Source organism: Rhamphochromis longiceps, linkage group LG18 (assembly GCF_057381845.1).
Source record: "Rhamphochromis longiceps isolate RC_006_pf linkage group LG18, R_longiceps_female_GT1.1, whole genome shotgun sequence".
Taxonomy (NCBI): Eukaryota; Metazoa; Chordata; class Actinopteri; order Cichliformes; family Cichlidae; genus Rhamphochromis; species Rhamphochromis longiceps.
The window spans coordinates 22983520-23002505 of record NC_140574.1 but is presented as its reverse complement, the minus strand read 5'-3'; the positions used below and the strand labels follow the sequence as shown (position 1 = coordinate 23002505).

Genomic DNA, 18986 nt, shown 5'->3' with positions numbered 1-18986 from the left:
ACAACCTTGTTGCCATAGTAACATGTCTTCCCTCTTCCCACAACTTTGCATGCTATACATTTGTATTTGCATCAGATCTCAGCTGTATTGTTAACACATACACAAGCTGCAGATTCAGGACAGTGTGTGACGTCCCACCAAATCCCACTGTTATCAGTTGTGGCTCTGAACGAATGCAATCAATCACGGCTGTCGACTGTTTGGATGATGTCTTCTCTAAATCAGAGGTTCCATGAGTAGTCCGAGTGCGTCAACACCACAGAGTTCTCGCTCTATTCAAGCATTCGTGGGTGTGGACGTGAACCTGCTTTTGTGAAGAACAAAGAGGAGAGAAACGTGGAAGGGTGGAGGAAAAGGCAGTGAGTGACAGAACGAGAGCTTTGCTGCTGATTGTGTTTGTCAAGACAAGTTCAGACATACTGGAGAAATTTAAACATAGGCTTGTGCGCGCGTGTGTGTGCGTGTGTGGTTAAATCGTTTACAAACTCAAATAACGATAGAGAACCTCTCCATGAAGACATGTCTGAATTTAGCAACACGAAAGAAAGACGCGTCCTGTTTAGCAAACACGCTGGTATGCTGCACATGCCACGTTTGCTGGTGAGTGTTTATGTGGGTCAATAATGAAATTCTGATCCACTGAGAAAATCTCAGGATGTTTTTTTTTAGAAAGATGAAAACTGCTGGGACAATATCTAGAAATCCAGTAACTGAATAGATATGTGGAAAATAAGACAAATGCCTGTGAAAGTACAGTAAACAAGTTTGGATTTGCTTGTTTAGAGTCACCAGGAAATGCAATTTAATATTAGAACATAAGATATTTACAACTAAATAAGCTAGGCTATTATGTTGTTGTTATTTGTTTGTTTTTCTTGAGGAAATATACTCGGCATAACCTCATCTAATCTCTTCTATATTAAGTCTGCTTTTTTTCCCCTCTAGGTGACAGCACGTTTCATTGGAAGTGACCAAATGTTCCAACAAATGAGATCATAATGTATTGCAAATGTCTGTTCATCCATCCATCGATTTTCTTGGAGCCTTTCTTGGATAGGCTGGAGTCTATCACAGCTGTCATCTGGTGAGGGGCTAGGTTCACCCTGTTCAGGTCTCCAGTTTATTACAGGCCTAACACAGATAGACAGATAACCATTTACACAAGCAAATCACCAGTTTACCTAACACGCAGGCCTTTGGACTCTGGCGTAAGCCGGAGTACCTGGAAAGGACCAACATGGATATAGATACAGACTCCATACAGAAAGGCCGCACCCAGCTGCTGCACTCAAACCAGTGCTGCTAACCACTGCACCACTGTGCCCCCTTACTCCACACTTGTTGCATGAATGCTTCAAGTAAAACACTTTGGTTTTTCTTGGTCTTTTCTTTATTTTATGAATAATTATGAAGGCACACAAAAAAAGCATCAACTGATCAAATTACCAGCAAGAAGAAGCTTGAAGCATGAATAACAATTTCCACTTCACTATGTGACACAGTGAAACTCAGTTTGGCAATATTTCGTAAATGATTAAAAAGAAGAATAAACCAGAGATTAACCATGAGCATCCAAAGTAAAAGCTGAATCGAAAGTTACCCCGAGGTGATGGTGGATTTAGCAAAAGGCTCGAGTTTCTATTACGCAAGCGACAAATTTATCGAGGGCATGAACAAAGACTTCTGTGTTTTCATTATTAACGTTTATTAGAGTCTCACACACACAAGATCTTTAACTCTGAAACATCCTGATGCTTACAAGACAGCTTACAAGACATACATAGCTAGATAGATAGATAGATAGATAGATAGATAGATAGATAGATAGATAGATAGATAGATAGATAGATAGATAGATAGATAGATAGATATAGATATATATATATATATATATATATATATATATATATATATATATATATATATATATATATAACGGAATGTCATCTGCAAATAAGATGGCATGAAATGGCATTAAAAGGGCTCAAAATGTTTTGAAGGGGGGACAGACATAACAGAAACAGTAAACCTTGCAGCACACCACAGGAAAGTGCAGCGAAGAGGGCCTCTACTTAGAACCAGCCACAGACAGATATGAAGAGAAAGCTACGCCAAAGCAGACCACCAGCCTACCCATCCATTATCTTGGTCTATCAAGCGTAACGTGACAATATGATCAAAACCGAACATTCTGCTGCATCAATATGCATCAAAATGTCACTGGAGATATGTTGTCACGTTTTGGTTTTCAAATGCGGCTTTGTATGCTACAAGCCTTGTGCCGTTGATGCTAGACCTTCAAATCAGATACTGAATTTTTTTTTTATTGTAACTGATTATTATACAGGCCAAAAACACTACTATAAACAGCATGCCTGAGCTCCTATTACGATGCATGCAAGTCCAGGGAGTGCTGAGGAAGTGCTCGGTGAGATAATCTGTACCTTGTGACCCATGATTGAACTCGCACTATTCATCCCTCAGCCTTTATCAAACTGTGAAGTTGTGCAGTACATGAAAAATGAAACCGATAAGGGGAAACTAGGAGCGAAATGAAGCAGGTGCACACGTGTAAAGCTGTAACAGGAGCTGAAAGGATGATAAAAAAGAACTGAGAATGATATGTATGAAACATGGAGAAAAAAGTAGATTGTGACAGGAGAGAACAGCGCTTGCACTCTCTCTGACACATTGACCTAGTGACGCAGCAAAGCTCACAGTCCAGATTACAGAGCCGTGGCTTTTTAGAGCAGAGGGGAGGGGGGATTAACGGAGCCTCGAAACAGAAGAAAACAGGGAGCTTAACTGAATGAGGGAAGTAGGGATTACAGCTCAGAACCTGAAATAATCCCAGCCAACTGACTGGCACAGCCCAGCACACACTGTGTGTGTTTAAATTTCAACCTTCTTGAGGGTGAAAGCATTTCTGTACAAATTAGGAAATGAAAGGGCATGAAACGGTGAATGTGGTGCATGAAAAATGTTGGTTAAACTGACCCCTGTTTGCATATAAATGTGTATGAGGAGCTGGACGCGAACGACGGGAGGTGATGCCGCTAACACAAGGAGAGAGAAAGAGAGCGAGATCGCCCATGGGGCCCCATTGAAACCATGTGCAGCCAATCAGTTACAGTTGGTCCCTCGTCCCTACAAAGACTCTTTGATGTGAGAGGACTTTAAATTCAACCCTGGGCAGGCACGAGGTTATACCGGCTTTGATGGCAGTCAGGAGAAACCTTATTCCATTCCTCACAACAAGACCTTGTGTATGACAAAAAAGGCTTGCTTGCCTGAGATTCAAAGATTCAGTGGCAAGCGCAGATTCAGTAGGTGGTGGAAAAATGTGAAAAATCAATTACTCTGAACTAAAAGCAGCTACACTGTGCTTTTCCATGTGTTTAGCTACAGTTCCCCATCCTACACGTTCTTATACACATTATTCAAAGGGCTCTTTCACAGCCTGTTTCATCTCAGAGAGCCAATTTTTCTGCATACCTCCTTTCTATACCTCTCTGATATAAATATCCATCCATTTATATATGACTTCTGCCGGCCTCCCCATCTGCTCCCTCATCCTGTTATGCTTCTCCTGGCAACCTTCCAAAGTCTTCTCCAGCTCTAAGCTCTTCTTCTTCTTCCGTGCCTCTTCCCTCTTCACCTCTTACTTTATCAACAAAATGTCTGCCACATAAGAGCCAATGCCGAAGCCCCCCTTCGCCTCCCACTAACTCCCTCTCTCTCCCTCTTTTTGTCTCTCTTTCTGCTTCCTCTGCTGTCTAACTGAGCAGCACAGCCGTTACGTAAGAGCTAAGGTCAAAGTGTTGCTGCGGTTGTCAAGGGAAACACAGAACAGGGGGGCTTCGGAGGAGATGCACGCACGATGAAAAACACGAAAAAAGAAAAACTGTGCCACAAAGAAGAGGATATTTATCGTGAGTGAAGGATTAAAAATACTGAGGAGTTTGAATTTATTTCACGCTGGCTGATACTGATGAGTACGAGGAAGTGTATAAATAAAAAAGATAACATACGAAAAACAAGGAAGGGGAAGAGGAAAAGGATCTCTGGAGGAAAAAATAAATGACTCTGGACATCTGTATGTGTGTGTTTGTGCGTGTGTGTCTGTGTATAGAGGAAAGCAAGGAAACAAAATAAAAAAAATCTGTTGCTGTAGGTGTTCTGTGCTCAGCTGCTCCACTAACCTAGTTTGAGTAATCTCTGCCTTCATGCTGTTTCATAACAGTGATGCCAGCGCATTGCATCATAAGGCCACCCGCTACGGCAACACACACACACTCCTCCTGCCCCTCTACCCTCCCAGATCCTCATTAACACCCACAGGCTCATACTTTCCCAAGCACACATATTCATCAGAGTTCAAATCCCTTTTATTGTTATTAATCAGTTAAAGACAGAGATTTGCTATAACAACCACACAAAGAATCCATGAAAACAAACAATTCACAAGAGCAACAGAATAACACATGCATCTGCAACAAAAATTGTTGCGATGTTGAGACATGATAGTGAGATTAAATAAATGAGACGCAAATGCGATAACAGGGTTTCTATTGCATGCCCTTGCATGTGCAGTGCAGAAATATGAACACGAAACAGGAACCAGACTTTTGCAAAGCAAACCTGAGGTTACTGAGTCTAAACTTTGCTCAGTTCCACCGAGAATACACTGAGAGATGGTGAGCAATCACCGGGAAAACAGCCAGGAATATTTTCCCATCTATTCTTCCAAATCCAGATGAACACCACTGAGGAACAAAGCTCATCTGAGTGCACAAGCTGAAATAAATACTTTACAGACCCACAAAGTCTATCAGTCCTTGTCACAATAATCTAAATCCACTTTACCCCTCTGTCCCCCCCCCCCCCCTCTCCCCCCCTCTCTTTGAGGAGAAAGGTCGCTCATAAATGTTCAGGAATGGGACGAGAACTGCAAAAGGTGACATAAGCACAGAGGCTGAATAGAAGAGGCATTGTACAATTAGGAAAAGTTGAGTCAGTGGAGAAATAGCGCGATTTTATTCATGCTTTAAACCGTGAAACCAATATTTGAGGAGCTGGAGTCACTTACTTTATTCTTCAATGAGCACCCAACTGATTATTAGTTTATCAGCTTGAATGTCAAGCTTGTTTCCAGGAGAAATATTCATTTTGAGCCTTTCATTTTTGCATTTCATTGAGGCCACATTTCCATACACCATTAATGCAAATCTGGAAAATATGCAACAAATGGTGTGTGTGTGTAGGGGGGGAGTACTCTCTGGTAAACAACAGCCTTTTGATAGCATCATGACGCTTGTTTACATCTTCAGCAAGAGCCTGATTAGACAGGTATTAAATTTACATTGATTTATAGGTCCCAACCTGTGCTGTTACAGTAAATTATGTCTTAAATGAGGGGAAACAGTGTGTTAAAGCAGAACTGACTGCAGGTTTAATTGCCTTCCTTTTCCCTGCTGGATGGTAATAATATTTATTTCTCACACTATAACTGTGTGCTGTCAGGAGTCGGGGTGGGGGAGGGGGGGGGGAAACAACTAGTGAATCAAACGCCAAGCCACCTTAAACGCGCTCCCGACTGCGCGTCCCCGCGAGAGCTGAGAGAGGAGCTGTCGGCAGTGAGATCATGTGAGAGTCCACGCTTGGAGAAAGTAGGTTAGCAGGGTAGACTGAGAGGAAAGCAGGCGGAGAAGTCACAGAGGCAAAAAGGGGGGGTCCGAGCACCGCTCTTCCACCGTGGGACTATTCTGTCAAGAAGAAGGAGGAAAAAAAAAAGTTGATCCAAATCTATTCACCAGTGCGCGGAGACAGTTACGATGCGAACCAAAGCGACTTCGTACACTCTTTTATTTTCCCCGGACTTTACCGAGCGATAAAAAAGAAGAGTTTCGGATAGCTTTTTTTTCTTTCCCCTGCCGTGGTTTGCGAAAGCTGCCTGCAGCTGGGACGAAGTTAATATTTACAGAGTAAATTGACTCTGGCTCCAGCGCCGTATTCCCCTCTCTCCCCACTGTCACTTACAGTAAACCCATGTAGTCCAGTTTTCGTCGTTCTTTCCAGAAATAAGAAAACACCAAAATGAGAGGTAAGTTTACTTTTTTTTTTTTTAAATGTCACAATAAATGCGTGTGTTTTTTGGGGGTGAACTTTGTATTTTGTGGTTATGTACGGGTTGGAACAGCCACATGTGTGCACACAGGGATTTAGGAGTGCGCCTGTTTTCCTCTCAGTTCGCGTTAATCCCTCATGACTGGATTATAGGCGCACAGAGCTGCACGCCAAACGCTAAAGGACGCAGCGCTGGAGGCATGGCGTTCACTCGTGACAAATGCTAAATGTTATACATGTTTACTTTTCTTTCTTTCTTTTTTCCTATGCATCTGCTTATTATGATAACATCAGACCAAGTCCTAAATGCACACATGCGCATTTGTGCTTTGTAACTTGTGCAGTGACAGACCTTACAAACCTACCTTTTTAAATAAATAAATAAGAAAACTTAGAAGTGTGAGCGCGATCTCACCTGAGACTCCTGTAAATTTTGCCAGGGCGTCCATGTTGGGGTTATGCAATGAGGAGAGGGAGGGGCGTGGAAGGAGGATGTTGTTAACCAAAACTAGAATTATGTAATCGAGATGTTATTTGACCTTATCAGGTGTCTAATCGGCTAAACTAAAGCTTAAATAGGCCACATTTAGCAATAATCACGCAATCGAACATCATAATAATTATAAATTAAGACATAATCTTGAATTTGTAAACTTATAACCATATATTTTGTTAATATTTCCATATATTTGAAAAATAAAAGAGCCCTTCAAATGCGCGTGTTTTCGTGGGGTTTTTTTGGGGGTTTTTTTTGCAGCTGATGTTACAACACGGATCTGAGCAGCAGTTTGTGTAGTTGTGTTATTGTTGTGATGCGGTGGCTGTGGCAGCATGGCCGACTGTGTGAGTCTACAGAGGGAGACGGACCTGGCTGTTCCACTGACCTAGTTATGTCACCCAACGTTATACAGCACACACAGCGGAAGGAGGGGAAGCGGCTCCGGGAAGCGTCGTGCCGCCCGGACTTGCGGCTTCATGTGCGATTACAGGCTCGATGTTCACGGTGTCGCTCCCTGACACAGGCTGAACTTGAACTTGGCCTGGGAAGAGGGCAGCTCCAAGTGATAAAGGGAAGGGGCTTTTATAATGAAATACTAAAGATAGATACGATTTCACATGAAATCAAACTAGTCCTCAGATTTGCAAAAAATGCAAATCACTTTCATATGAAATCTTTTTACTTGTTGGAAAGAGGCAGCATATAAGACAACCCCCTCCAATTACAGCGGTTTTAAAGAGGCTGATAGTGTTCTGATGGTTGGATCTGTTTGTTTGGCAATTTGGGAGTTTTGGCCAGAGCAAGGATTACTATCTATCATGTACAGGAAAGGAGATTACCTGCAAGGAGTTTGGGGGTTTTTTGGCAGGGGAAGAAAGATCGTTTTTTTTTCTCTTGTACTTAAAAGATAGAGAGGTGGGGAGGTAGGGAAGGGGGGTATCTGGTGGAGGGAGTTTCCCTTTCTGGCAGGATATTCAAATGTAAACAATCCACAGCCCTTTCTTAGTTGGCTGCACTCAAAATGTAGTTTAGTCACACAACCTGTCATGTCCTCACTGGAAAAGCACATCAGCATTTTTTGCTATTTTATCCCATCTTGAATCGTTTTGATTTCAGAGTGTTGAGTCATTCCAAATGTTTAGGCATGCAGATGGGCTCTGGCCTGTTGTGATGTCTGGGCTTCTGACACTTCCCCTCGTTTGCTGCACTAGACAGCACTTCTACAAAATGTGTTCCACTTATTTATAACCTAGCAGACAGTGAAAGATCACAAGACTCGTGTCATAAGCTGACAGCCAGTGTAGGAAGTCCGTGACTTTCTTAGCTCTGTTCTAATCTCTCCCAAGTGGGGCCTCAACTTGGGCCTCCACTTGCTTGTTTTTGCATCTTTTTAAATAAAGTAAGCTAAATGCACGGGTGGCCAGATTGTATATGTTAATTTAATGCATGCTGCAGTCTCAAGTTCTTGTGTTTTAAGTTGTATTATTCTAAGAGAGTTAATAAATATAAATATATATCAGAGATATAATTGAGCACATAGGTTGTTTAAGACGGTTCCAATGTAATGTAGTTCCAATGCAACAAGGAACAGTCACAGTGGACTGTTGTTATACAGCTCTGTGAAACACTGTAAGCCTACACCCAATTAGAAAGCATGATACAACAAGCACTTCAGTGTTTCCAGTATGTACAGCATAGAGCTCCAGCACAAGGCCTCCACCTTTTGTTGAAGGTATTTTCTGCCAGTCATTATGAGTAGGTAGCAAAGAATTAAAGGCACGCCGCCTTTTATAAAGACTAGGATCAATCTTAGTGTATCACTTGTTATTTTAACCCTTTTAATAAACCGACACAAACAAATTGTCCTCCTTATAATTTAGTTTTTATGATTATATCATCGAGAAGTGGCATGTGTGCGTGTGTTCTTGCACGTATGTCTCAGGGAACATGTGGAAGGTAAAAATTCAGCTTTCTCTTTTATTAAGCTACTGACACACTGACATACTGACCATTTGACCCATAAGGCAGGTGGCTCCTGGGTGAATTACTGACTGTTTGTTCCTCGTTAGATGCAGAGAAGTGAACTGCTGGAAGCTCAAAGTCAGTGATTTTATTTCCTGTTTCTGTCTTTGCCTCTCCATACCCCACCCCTAGTGAATTAGCCTCTTTAGAGATAACAAGGTTACACATTTAGCTGCCTGATAAACACTGTGAGGCCAACGTGTTTGCCTGAACCGTTAAAGAGCCTGTTCCCTGTTTATTTTGTGCAAAAGGTTTGGGTGCGCCAAAGTCCTACAGACGAAACACCTGCCGTACTCAAACAATACTCTGCGTTTGCCATTTGCGTCATTTCTCATCATTTGTTACTAAGTTAATGTGTCACCCAGTAATAAAGCTACAGGATATATGAGCTATGTTAGCGAGAAGAAGAACTACCTTGATCCTTTTGGAGAGCTGGCTGTCTGAAGAGTGCTAAAGGTCACATACTTCAGACTAGTTTTCAGGGTTAAAGGTACATGTTTGGGTTTTTTTGCAGTTTAGTGTGGCCACTGTTGCTGTGTCGCTATCAGCATTTTAAGCAGCTGAATTCTTATCAGGTAGTTAGCTAACAGCAATAATTCTGTAAAGATTAGCCAAATATCTGACATCTGAATATCCCTTAATCACTAAAGGCACAAAAGTCTGCAAAAATTAGGACAAAATGGCTTCTAATACATGCATGGGCTTCATAGTCTTTAATAATGGTTAAAATAATACTTTTACAGTGTTGGTCCAAAATCTAAATGCGTCAATTTGAGGGGGCATTTTTCACCATCCTATCACTAGTGGTGTTTTTACGTCAAACATTAACCAGCCAATCAGAAGAAAGTTAACCGGTAATTAAAATAGCTGCTATTTGAAAATCTATTTTGCCACTGACTGCTTCTTTTTTAAGGCATACCTCTTAATTTTCTGTATAGATTTTGTTTTCTATCTAATCAGTTTAACTGCATGGCTGTTCCTTATTCAGAGCGACTTTAAAACAGGGGAACAGAGTAGATGCATCTGTTTCTGTCTCTGGTTTTTCTTGGATGTCTGCACAGATTCAGAAAAGAGGCCCATGAAAGTATGTATGTGTGGTTGTAGCAACAGGGGTGGCTGGCTGGGCATCTGTGTTATTCTGGCTCTCAGCACAGGACAGGAATAGAAGCAGAAGCTCAATGTCAAAGACCTGGGAGAGGAGTGGGGGCTGAATAACTGACATTCAAGTTCAGAAATGGTATGGTTTGCATGGACAGCAGCCAGGGACAGGAAGAGAGGGCAGTCACAGTTCTAGCAAATGTCGTTTATCTTTAATATAAAAGCAAGGTGAAGCCCTAATTAATCTATACAGAAGTAGGAGAAAACTGTGAAGGCCTGTGTTGGATATTAGGTAATGTGCAGTTTGTCTAGGCCTGCTATCGTTGCCTTTCTTGTTAAATTTGGCTGTTATGTAACCAAGCCAGTTTGCTAATGCAGGCCACAAGCCTTCAGGGAAATGTTTTATGGTGAAGTCTGAGCATTGTTCAGCTCCACCTTAAAACTGCTCCGCAGCGCCGGGATCGCGCTCGCCTCCCTCTCCCCCTGCAGTGGGAAAGTGTGTCAGTAGGACAGACCGTCCACATGGGCTGACAGGCTACATCGCCCGAGTGACGTATGACTCAGCCAATACCAAGAAGCTGCTAATGCAGCTCAGCCAGTGGGAGAAAGAGAGGCTGAGCAGGGCGGGTTGTCAGTGTTGCTAGAGTGAGCGTGCTGAATGAGTGTTGTTAGGAATGCTCACAGACAGGAGTTATATAATCGTGAGATGAGGGAGGGGTGGAGGGGAACCTGAGAGAAAGAGAAGAAGGAAGGGAGGGAGGGAGGGTGATATTTTTCCATTGCATGTCTGCAGCTGCCTTGATCAGTTGGAGTATTTCAGTCAACAGTTTTAGAGAAGAGACAGCCGACTGTGTCATTAGAAAAAGAAGTGGAAAGTTGTGTTTTCCAGTACCTAAGAGTGCAACAGTTCCTTCTCAATCCCTAAGTGCTTTTCCATACGTGATCCTCGCGGCACAAAGGGTGATTTTGTAAATCAATCTAGGATAGTACAGGCAGAAAACCTCTGCTGTAACTATCATATGATATAGAGCTTGTCGTCTCTACCGCGACCTAAAGAGAACGAGTCTTTGTGTATGTGTCATATGTGCAAGTGTCATGTGATTTCATATGTGGTTGTGAACTCTGTTGCCTCATGGGGGCCATTTACAGGGCGCAGACAAACACAGTTTATGGCAAGTTCTCATATACACTGTGTGCTAATTGCGGGACGGTTTGTTTATGGGGTTGTTGACATTAAACAAATAATCGATGCCAGTGCTACATAGTGGAGATCACTCAGTGGACTAATTACAAGATGTGTTTTTGAGTGGTCTGGGTCAACGTCAAAATACGGTAATAATTTCTTACCAATACCAATGAAAAGGCCTGAGGTGCATTGTTTTCAGTTAATCATATGGTGTACCGAGCAGTTTACAACACAAAGAAGTTCAGAGATCAGAAGGCGTAAAAGTGGTGCGTTTGGGAGAGAAATCGGGATAGCGCGGTCTAAAGGCTAAATTTGTGCCTGGCTCAGGGAACAGAGATGTAGGAATAGCTTTAATTGTATTAAGCTGATTGAATTTGGGAGTGAAACTAAAACTTTTCCAGATTTTGAACAGTTGTAGGGCTGTGTGGACAACAGATGTTGGACTCCTTATTTAGGAGAAAGGAAAGCCAGCGCAAAACAGCATTTCTTTGCCAAATATGGACTTGTATGAAACTATTTTTGCAAGTCTTACTAAATATTTTTCTTCCTGTTTTTGTGTTGTGTGTTTGGATGTTAAAGCCAAAGTATGACTGAATATGTAGTCTGAAAGCCTAATGTGAAGCACGGCTTTCCTCTTAATTTTGAGACACATTAAGGAGCAGTTTTCTGACCTCTCCTCCATGTTTCTTTTCATCAATGCAGCTCAGATCGAGGTCATCCCCTGTAAGATCTGCGGGGACAAGTCCTCAGGAATCCACTACGGAGTCATCACCTGTGAAGGCTGCAAGGTGAGCCCAGAGTAACGCCTTGGTATCAAATCTCACTTTAACCGAGCTGTTTTATCGAACGTTTGCATCTCATTCGCAGTGTCTGTATTTTGTCTTCTTGTGTGTGTTTAGGGTTTCTTCCGTCGCAGCCAGCAGAACAATGCCATGTACTCTTGTTCCCGTCAGAGGAACTGCCTGATTGACCGAACCAACCGTAACCGCTGCCAGCACTGCCGCCTACAGAAATGTCTGGCTTTGGGCATGAGCCGAGATGGTAAAAAACAAAATACACGCAAAAACCATGCACTTTATCCACCTTACCAACTTCCTCAGTCTTTAAACTTTTAACAGTTATCACAACCTATTTGGTTAATCTGAGACTTGCTTAAATAAGGGAAGTAAAGAGATATGTGTGTATTCAGTGACACGTAAGGCGTGTGGGTGTCATCGGTTTCAAAGCTGATGCCAGAGGAATTTGAAGACCTCACCAGTAAAGATCGAGATCAGCTGTTGTAAGAGGGTTGGTCACATATAGACCTGTTCTGTGGGCTGCAGAAAGAAGACAAATATTATGTGTCTGCTACCCAGGGCTGGGTAATACAGTGCTCATATATAGAAATAGGGGATTCAAAGTGAGGTAAGATATCCTACAATTAGACTGAGGAAGAAATGTTTACACAAGCTCTTGAATTAACCTAAAAAAAATTTTGAAAGTGCAATATCCTTTTATCTTTTCAGCAGAACTTTATTTAAGCTTTTATATTTGCTATTTTATATTATACTTATTTTATTCTGTGGAATGAATGGGTTGAACTCCATTTTCACTGTGCAGCAACATAAAATAATCTTTATCTGTATCTTAGCTTAAACGTGACAGTCAATCACATACTGTACATTTAATAAATAAAATGTATTTGTTTGTCTACTATAATGAAAGTATTTCTGTTTTGCAGCGGTGAAGTTTGGCCGTATGTCAAAGAAGCAGCGCGACAGCCTCTACGCTGAGGTTCAGAAGCACCAGAAGTCCCAAGAGTGTGTGGGGTCTGGAAGCGGGGGCTCTGCCACTCTGTCCTTACCCAGGGAAGATGGAGTCTGTGGCAGCGGTGGGGAAGATGGCGAAGAGGGTTTGAGCAGGTCCTACAGCAGCGGCGGCTCCAGCTCCACCCTCAGTGACCTGGATGACATCGCCGCGCTGCCTGATCTGTTTGACCTGCCGTTGACACCCGAGGAGGCCAGCGAATACTGCAGCCTGGAGCTGCTCGGAGGCGGAGGAGCCAGTGCCGGGAACACCTCCAACTCATCGTCTTCTTCTTCCACTTCCTCGTCTATGTCCAATCAGAATTCCCCACAGCAGACCATGCTGGATGGCGCGGACAGTAATGGCATCCAGCTCCTGCACTCTCACACACATTCGCTTCTGGGACACACACATGCACTGCTGGACCAGCTGCCTGATGACTGCTCAATAACAGACCTTGGTGAGTGCTTAATATAATAAACAACAAAAAAAAAAGTTCTTGTTCTTCACCCGTAAACCCGTGTGTACAGGAGTACCTCAAAATGTCAAATAGCGGTGGCTGATGTGTAACAGGACTTTATTTGACAGGATATAATAAAAGAGAAGAGTGATTTAGAAGTCCGTATTTTCCTAGTGCATGCTTTTCATGCAACGTTAATATTTCTTTCAGCCGTTTGACATAGTCACTCTTAATGGTTCGTGAAGCTTATGACTGATTCTGGTTAAGCAAAGCAGAGTCAGTCTGGATCATTATTTCAAGTAAAATATGCAGGCTTTGCTTTGAGAATTTACAGTGAAATGCTAAAAGTATTTCTTTGTCAACAAGCAAAAGGGTTGAGCAATAAGTATAATATACTACATGAAAAAAAGTTAACAGCAAAAAAAGAAATCATATTCAATTCAAGGACAAGGACATGGTTCATCAAAAGGTTGATTTAATAAAAGGAATCTGAGTCATACATGCTAAATCTAAAAGCAAAGAACGTTGGCAAGTTTTATAAAGAACACAAAAAAATAATAATAGTCAAACTATATAGTACATCATCTCTCCAAAAACGGCAACAGATGAAGGGATGGGTGTGTTTCGGGTCTCTGGAGATCTTGAGCGTGAACACATTTCACTTTACAGGTGTTGCAACAACAGACTGTGAGGAATTGAATGGGGTTTTGGTTTTTGAACTTTTAAATCAACCAAAAAAACCACTTGTGAATAATAAATGCAGGAGGTGGTAAAATGACAAACGGCTGTGGAAATAAGGTGAGGAAATGAGCCATTAACACTCCTGTCAGGGTCAGTCAGCAGTAACAGCAGAGTGGTGCAAAGCATCTAGTAATTCAAGGTCACACGGCCATGGTCTGTAGATGTGTAAACAATACCAGTGTTACACTGTAACTCTGCTGAGCTCAATGCTGTCTTTCCAAAGCGCAAAATCGGTGCTACCGCAAATAAACAGCACTGATTGTGTGTGTATATACCTGTTTTGTCTTACAGAGCACATCACTCAGAGTATTGTTAAGTCGCACTTGGAAACGTGTCAGTACAGCGCCGAAGATATGAAGAGATTCAACTATGTACAATATACACCTGAAGAAATGCGTACTTTTCAGAACAAGGTAAATAATCCGCACGTGCCCTCCTGAGGATCATAAGGAAAAGGAAAAAAAGACCTAAACCAAGAAGACTGATCCTATTAGTGAGCATGGGTTATATAGTCAAAGCATGATGGAGCTTATTCTTCAGTGGCATACACCTCCAGTCCTCATCTAAAACTCACAGTAAGCCACACTATTGCTTGGCATGTTCTTAACCATGAACATCCATATTGTGGTTTTTTGAGTCAGTCGGAAAATTAGAAAGACACATGTGTCCATAAGATGTACTGTAATATGCAAGTTTTTCTATACTTAACAGAAAAACAAAACTATTTACATCTATATTAATATTTGGGCATCAATGATCGTATTTCTTTTTAATGGGAGGCTAGGCATCAGGATGCTGTCCATCACATTATCATTGTGACATTGATGAACTTTTAGAACTTAAATCTCTTCTTTCTTGCACACTTTGCTTTTCAGTCTGCTGAGTGGATGTGGCAGCAGTGTGCACACCACATTACCAACGCAATCCAATACGTTGTGGAGTTTGCCAAACGTATTGCAGGCTTCATGGATCTGTGTCAGAACGATCAGATCATTTTGCTGAAAGCAGGTTAGTGCACAGTCTATGAAAGCGCAAATACTCTGTTCACTGAGTTTGTTCTTCGTAAGTAAACAAAGGCTGAAACTTGCTAACTGTGATTCCTTCTGCTTTGTTTTTTTTTTGTCTCCAACTCTACCTTTGCCTTTTGTTTTAACCACCCGTTCGTTTGTTTGAATAAACTATACGCTCCTGATCTGAACACTGTACCGAACACATCAAATTGCGCAATCCTGGTGGGAAAAAAACCCAAAACATAATTTTATGTTACCTGAATACCTGCATATATCTGACAATGCATTTCTGTAAATGTTTTGAACTTTTTAAAACACTTTAAAACTGTTCAAAAATGTCTTATATATGCCGTCCTTCAATCTGGGTCAAAATTGCTTACATCTTGTTGTTTGTTTTGTACGTGTTGGAGTATCTTGGGCTTTTTCTATCCTCCCCTCCTTCTTTCTTCTGTCTCCATCTTTTTTGCTCTATCTGTGGCTCCGTTTTTAGGTTGCCTGGAGGTCCTCCTTATACGTATGTGCCAAGCGTTCAACAGCAGCAACAACACCATTTTCTTCAATGGAAAATTTGCTTCAGCTCAGTTCTTCAAAGCACTAGGTGAGTATCAGAGCATTAAAAACAATACAATAAATGTCGGAAATATCACATTTCTTTTTCTTTATGCAAGGTTTATAATCAAACATCTGTTCTAAATGCAATATGCAAATCTACCATTATTGCATTCAAAACTGCCAGTGATCCCACTGTAAGAAATACAGCCAACACCTCTATACCTGTTACCTAAACCCTACATTGATCAACACAAATCATTATTATAAATGACATAACAGTCATAAATGTCACTGTAATGCTTTTTCTCTAAGATAGTTATTTCTCTTTTATTCTTATCAGCAGCAGTTCGTCACAACGAGAACAGATATTAACGTTAATTAGGGCTAATTGAAACCCTGCAGATGGATTTTCCAGTTTTTGCCTCATTTTTGCCTCTGCGATATCACCGGTGCGCTCTAACAGAAGAAAAATCAGCTTTAAAAACATTTAAACTCATTTAAAGGAATGCTGCTCAGGTCTCATTTTAAAAGACAGATTGGTCAGTGGGGAAGGATTTTCCCTTTTCTTAAATACTTCTAAGAAATCAGATACACAGTAATCTGAGTAAGAAAGCAGCTCATTTAACTGTTGTGAAATTTCCAAATCAGGAAGAGAGACCGAGATCTTCAATCTCTATGCATGTCCTGTTTCTCTAAGCAGTGCTACCTTTATGATTATTATTTCTGACAATTAACTTATCAAACACAATGCATGTGTGCAGGCTGTGATGATCTCGTCAGTGCAGTGTTTGACCTGGGGAAAGGACTCTGCCGTCTACAGCTGTCCGACGACGAGATGGCTCTCTTTAGCGCTGCTGTCCTTCTAACGCCGGGTGATTATCTTTCATGCACATCTCCTTGTCGCTCATACACACTTATAAAAGCAAACAAGCTTGAGAAGAGCTACACATTTGACTGCAAAATAATAGTGATAATCAGAAAACAGGTTACACTTACATTCATGTATTAGTTTTGCTTTAGATGTTTATTCTAAATGCAATACTGATTATTAAGCTAACTTGCAGTAAAAAACCTTAATTTGGTTTCATGCATCCGTGTATCAGCTTCAGCATCACATTTGTGGGTTGCTCGGATGACAAAAGCGTAGATCAGTTTCATGACATAATTGCATAAATGAAGCTTTAATCTACCTTATTTATCGTTTCCTGGGGATATATACAGTATCAGGCTGGGAGAGAAGGTGTAGAAATCCTGACACTTGATGTTTCTATTCGATTGGATGGTGTCAGCTAGCCCTCACATCTCTATCAAGGCTTTCGTTTAAAATCTCATCTTTAGAACCTACACTGTAGGTGGCTAATATCTAAATGTCATCTCTGTAGACCGACCCTGGCTGACAGAAGGGCAGAAGGTTCAGAAACTCCAGGAGAAAGTCTATCTGGCTCTGCAGCACAGTCTACAAAAGAGTGGCGCATCTGACGAGAAACTGGACAATGTAAGGTTAAGCAAACGTTGCCCTTTTTAAACACGCACAGTTACGCATTCACATGTTTACCCTTGTATTTTTTTCATCCCCACAGATGCTGTCCAGGCTGCCTGTAATGAAGTCCATCTGTAACCTCCACATTGATAAACTGGAGTTTTTCCGTTTGGTCCACCCAGAGACAGCCTACAGTTTCCCACCACTGTACCGGGAAGTGTTTGGCAGCGAGATATCTCTGCCGGACTCCACTGACAGCTAGACAGGCAGTTAGGCAAAAGACAGAGAGAAAGAGAGAGAAAGTGCATTAAGATGTAGGGAAGCAAAAAAAAAAAAAGAGAGAGAGACAGAGAAGGGTAAGGATTTTTAAGATCCACAACCAGCAGTTAAGAGACAATCCAGGACTTTAAATTTTCCGTCTCCCATGATCCCAAAGTAGTCCTCCACTTTCCCAGCAGGCAAAAGCACCTTACACTACAGACCACACATGCTCACGGTCCTCTGCATATTGTAGCATTGACAACACACATATGGGTGTAGTAGTAATAATAATAATGATAATAATACCACAGCAGCCCACTAAGCATGTAACAGCTGCAAGCTCTAACACATGTTCAGCATGTGATCCACTGCGGATCACCCAACCATTTATGAATGTACCTCATCAATAAGCACAAAAAAAAAAAAAAAAAAAAATCAATAAGCACCAGTGCACAAGCGAGAAACAAACAACAGAGAATGTACAACCCTGCCACTTTCAAGACAGAGTTTTACAAATAGCGTTTGTATAAAGTTGCATCAAGTAACAAGTCTCCCTGTTCTTGCAGCTCTTAGTCGATATTCATGCATCTCAGTATGGTACGTCCGCGTATTCATACAGACAGCATCCTTGTACTGACCATCACTTAGGGACCAAGATCATGAGTCAAAATTTGTGGGGTTTTTTCTCCATGACTCACAACTTCGGCTGAACTCAAAAAGCTAAGTACCAGTTTCACTCACTTATTTAGACAGTGTTTGGTGCTGCCTTTTTGTAGGCTCTTGTAATGCAATGACAAACCTCAGTCCCACGCACCCCCTTCCTTGTAAATGCCACTTAGTGACAGGACATGATGAAATTATCTTTAATTTATATACACATTTATAAAAGAAATATTTTAAATAAGAATGTAAATAGATAATAGTATATAAGTGTATGGAGAGAGTTAGAATGTGTGAGTTCCGTTTGGCATGAGAGGGAGAGAGAAGAGGATAGCAAGACGTGAGAGGAGGATTTTTTTTTTTTAACGGATGGATACGTGAGGAGAACTGATATTTGGACTGGAATTTTTTTATTTTATTTTTTTTGCCTGGATGATTTTTCCTCTCCTGACAATACTCTCAGGTTTGCACGGCAACCAACAACCCCAACCGGGCAAAGGCGCGGCCGTCACCCCAAGCGACGGTTTGGACATTTGCTGCAGATGCAACACAGCAGCGGAGCCGGTGTTCTCGAACTTAACGAAACAAACATTGTTTTGAATTTGAACTGTCAGCTTTCGGTTTGCACTGTGGCGTCCCGTCCCTCCGCCCTCCCCTCTGCCTAAAAAGACAAGAGGATAAACAGTAAGGAAACGAGAATGCAAAAAGGCAACTGACGACTTCAGGAACTGCATAACACAAGCGGACAGACCAGGACTGCCCACCTGTTTCTAACCAGCAGTCAGTACACAGCTAAACTGTCTTCACTCACAGTGTTTCAGGTGGTTAAAGGCCGGGATAACGATGGTCCATAATATGTATCATTAACCTTCTTTGCTGGTTGGTGCAACTGTATTATTTTGTACATTTGCTGTTCCTCTCTCCTCCTGTAGTCCCAAACCCGACACTTGTCTTATTACGAAGCACTTATACTTTTCCTCGTTCTCATTGGACACTAGTCTAAGGCCAGACAGAGCTACCAGCTGCCCCCCTGAGTTGGGCTTCAATGCCAGTTAAGACTTCATTTAATCTGTTGAGCTATTTGTATCTTTTGTTAGAAGCCTGTC

The 18986-nt window shown here is 41.7% G+C and overlaps 1 protein-coding gene across 2 annotated transcripts; it reads left to right on the top strand.

Annotated features, from left to right (window-relative positions):
• Positions 1-5631: 5631 nt before the first annotated feature.
• LOC146648280 (nuclear receptor ROR-beta-like) lies at positions 5632-17698 on the top strand. Of its 2 annotated transcripts, XM_085388555.1 has the most exons (10): positions 5632-6103; positions 11634-11719; positions 11831-11972; positions 12652-13176; positions 14209-14330; positions 14793-14925; positions 15418-15525; positions 16241-16351; positions 16862-16974; positions 17060-17698. In XM_085388555.1, the coding sequence occupies exons 1-10, from the start codon at positions 6097-6099 to the stop codon at positions 17219-17221; spliced, it is 1509 nt and encodes a 502-aa protein (XP_085244681.1). In that variant the 5' UTR covers positions 5632-6096; the 3' UTR covers positions 17222-17698. The 2 variants fall into 2 exon arrangements, with proteins under 2 accessions (XP_085244681.1, XP_085244680.1); XM_085388554.1 differs by lacking the exon at positions 5632-6103 and having other exon boundaries at positions 11597-11719.
• The last annotated feature ends 1288 nt before the right edge of the window (positions 17699-18986 follow it).

What these genes read in the sequence shown, in the direction of transcription:
- LOC146648280 (XM_085388554.1), top strand. Translation starts at nt 11,612, where the DNA reads ATGTTTCTTTTCATCAATGCAGCTCAGATCGAGGTCATCCCCTGTAAG. An exon ending in TCACCTGTGAAGGCTGCAAG is followed by an intron (nt 11,720 to 11,830) that starts GTGAGCCCAGAG and finishes GTGTGTGTTTAG; the next exon opens with GGTTTCTTCCGTCGCAGCCA. An exon ending in TGCGTACTTTTCAGAACAAG is followed by an intron (nt 14,331 to 14,792) that starts GTAAATAATCCG and finishes TTTGCTTTTCAG; the next exon opens with TCTGCTGAGTGGATGTGGCA.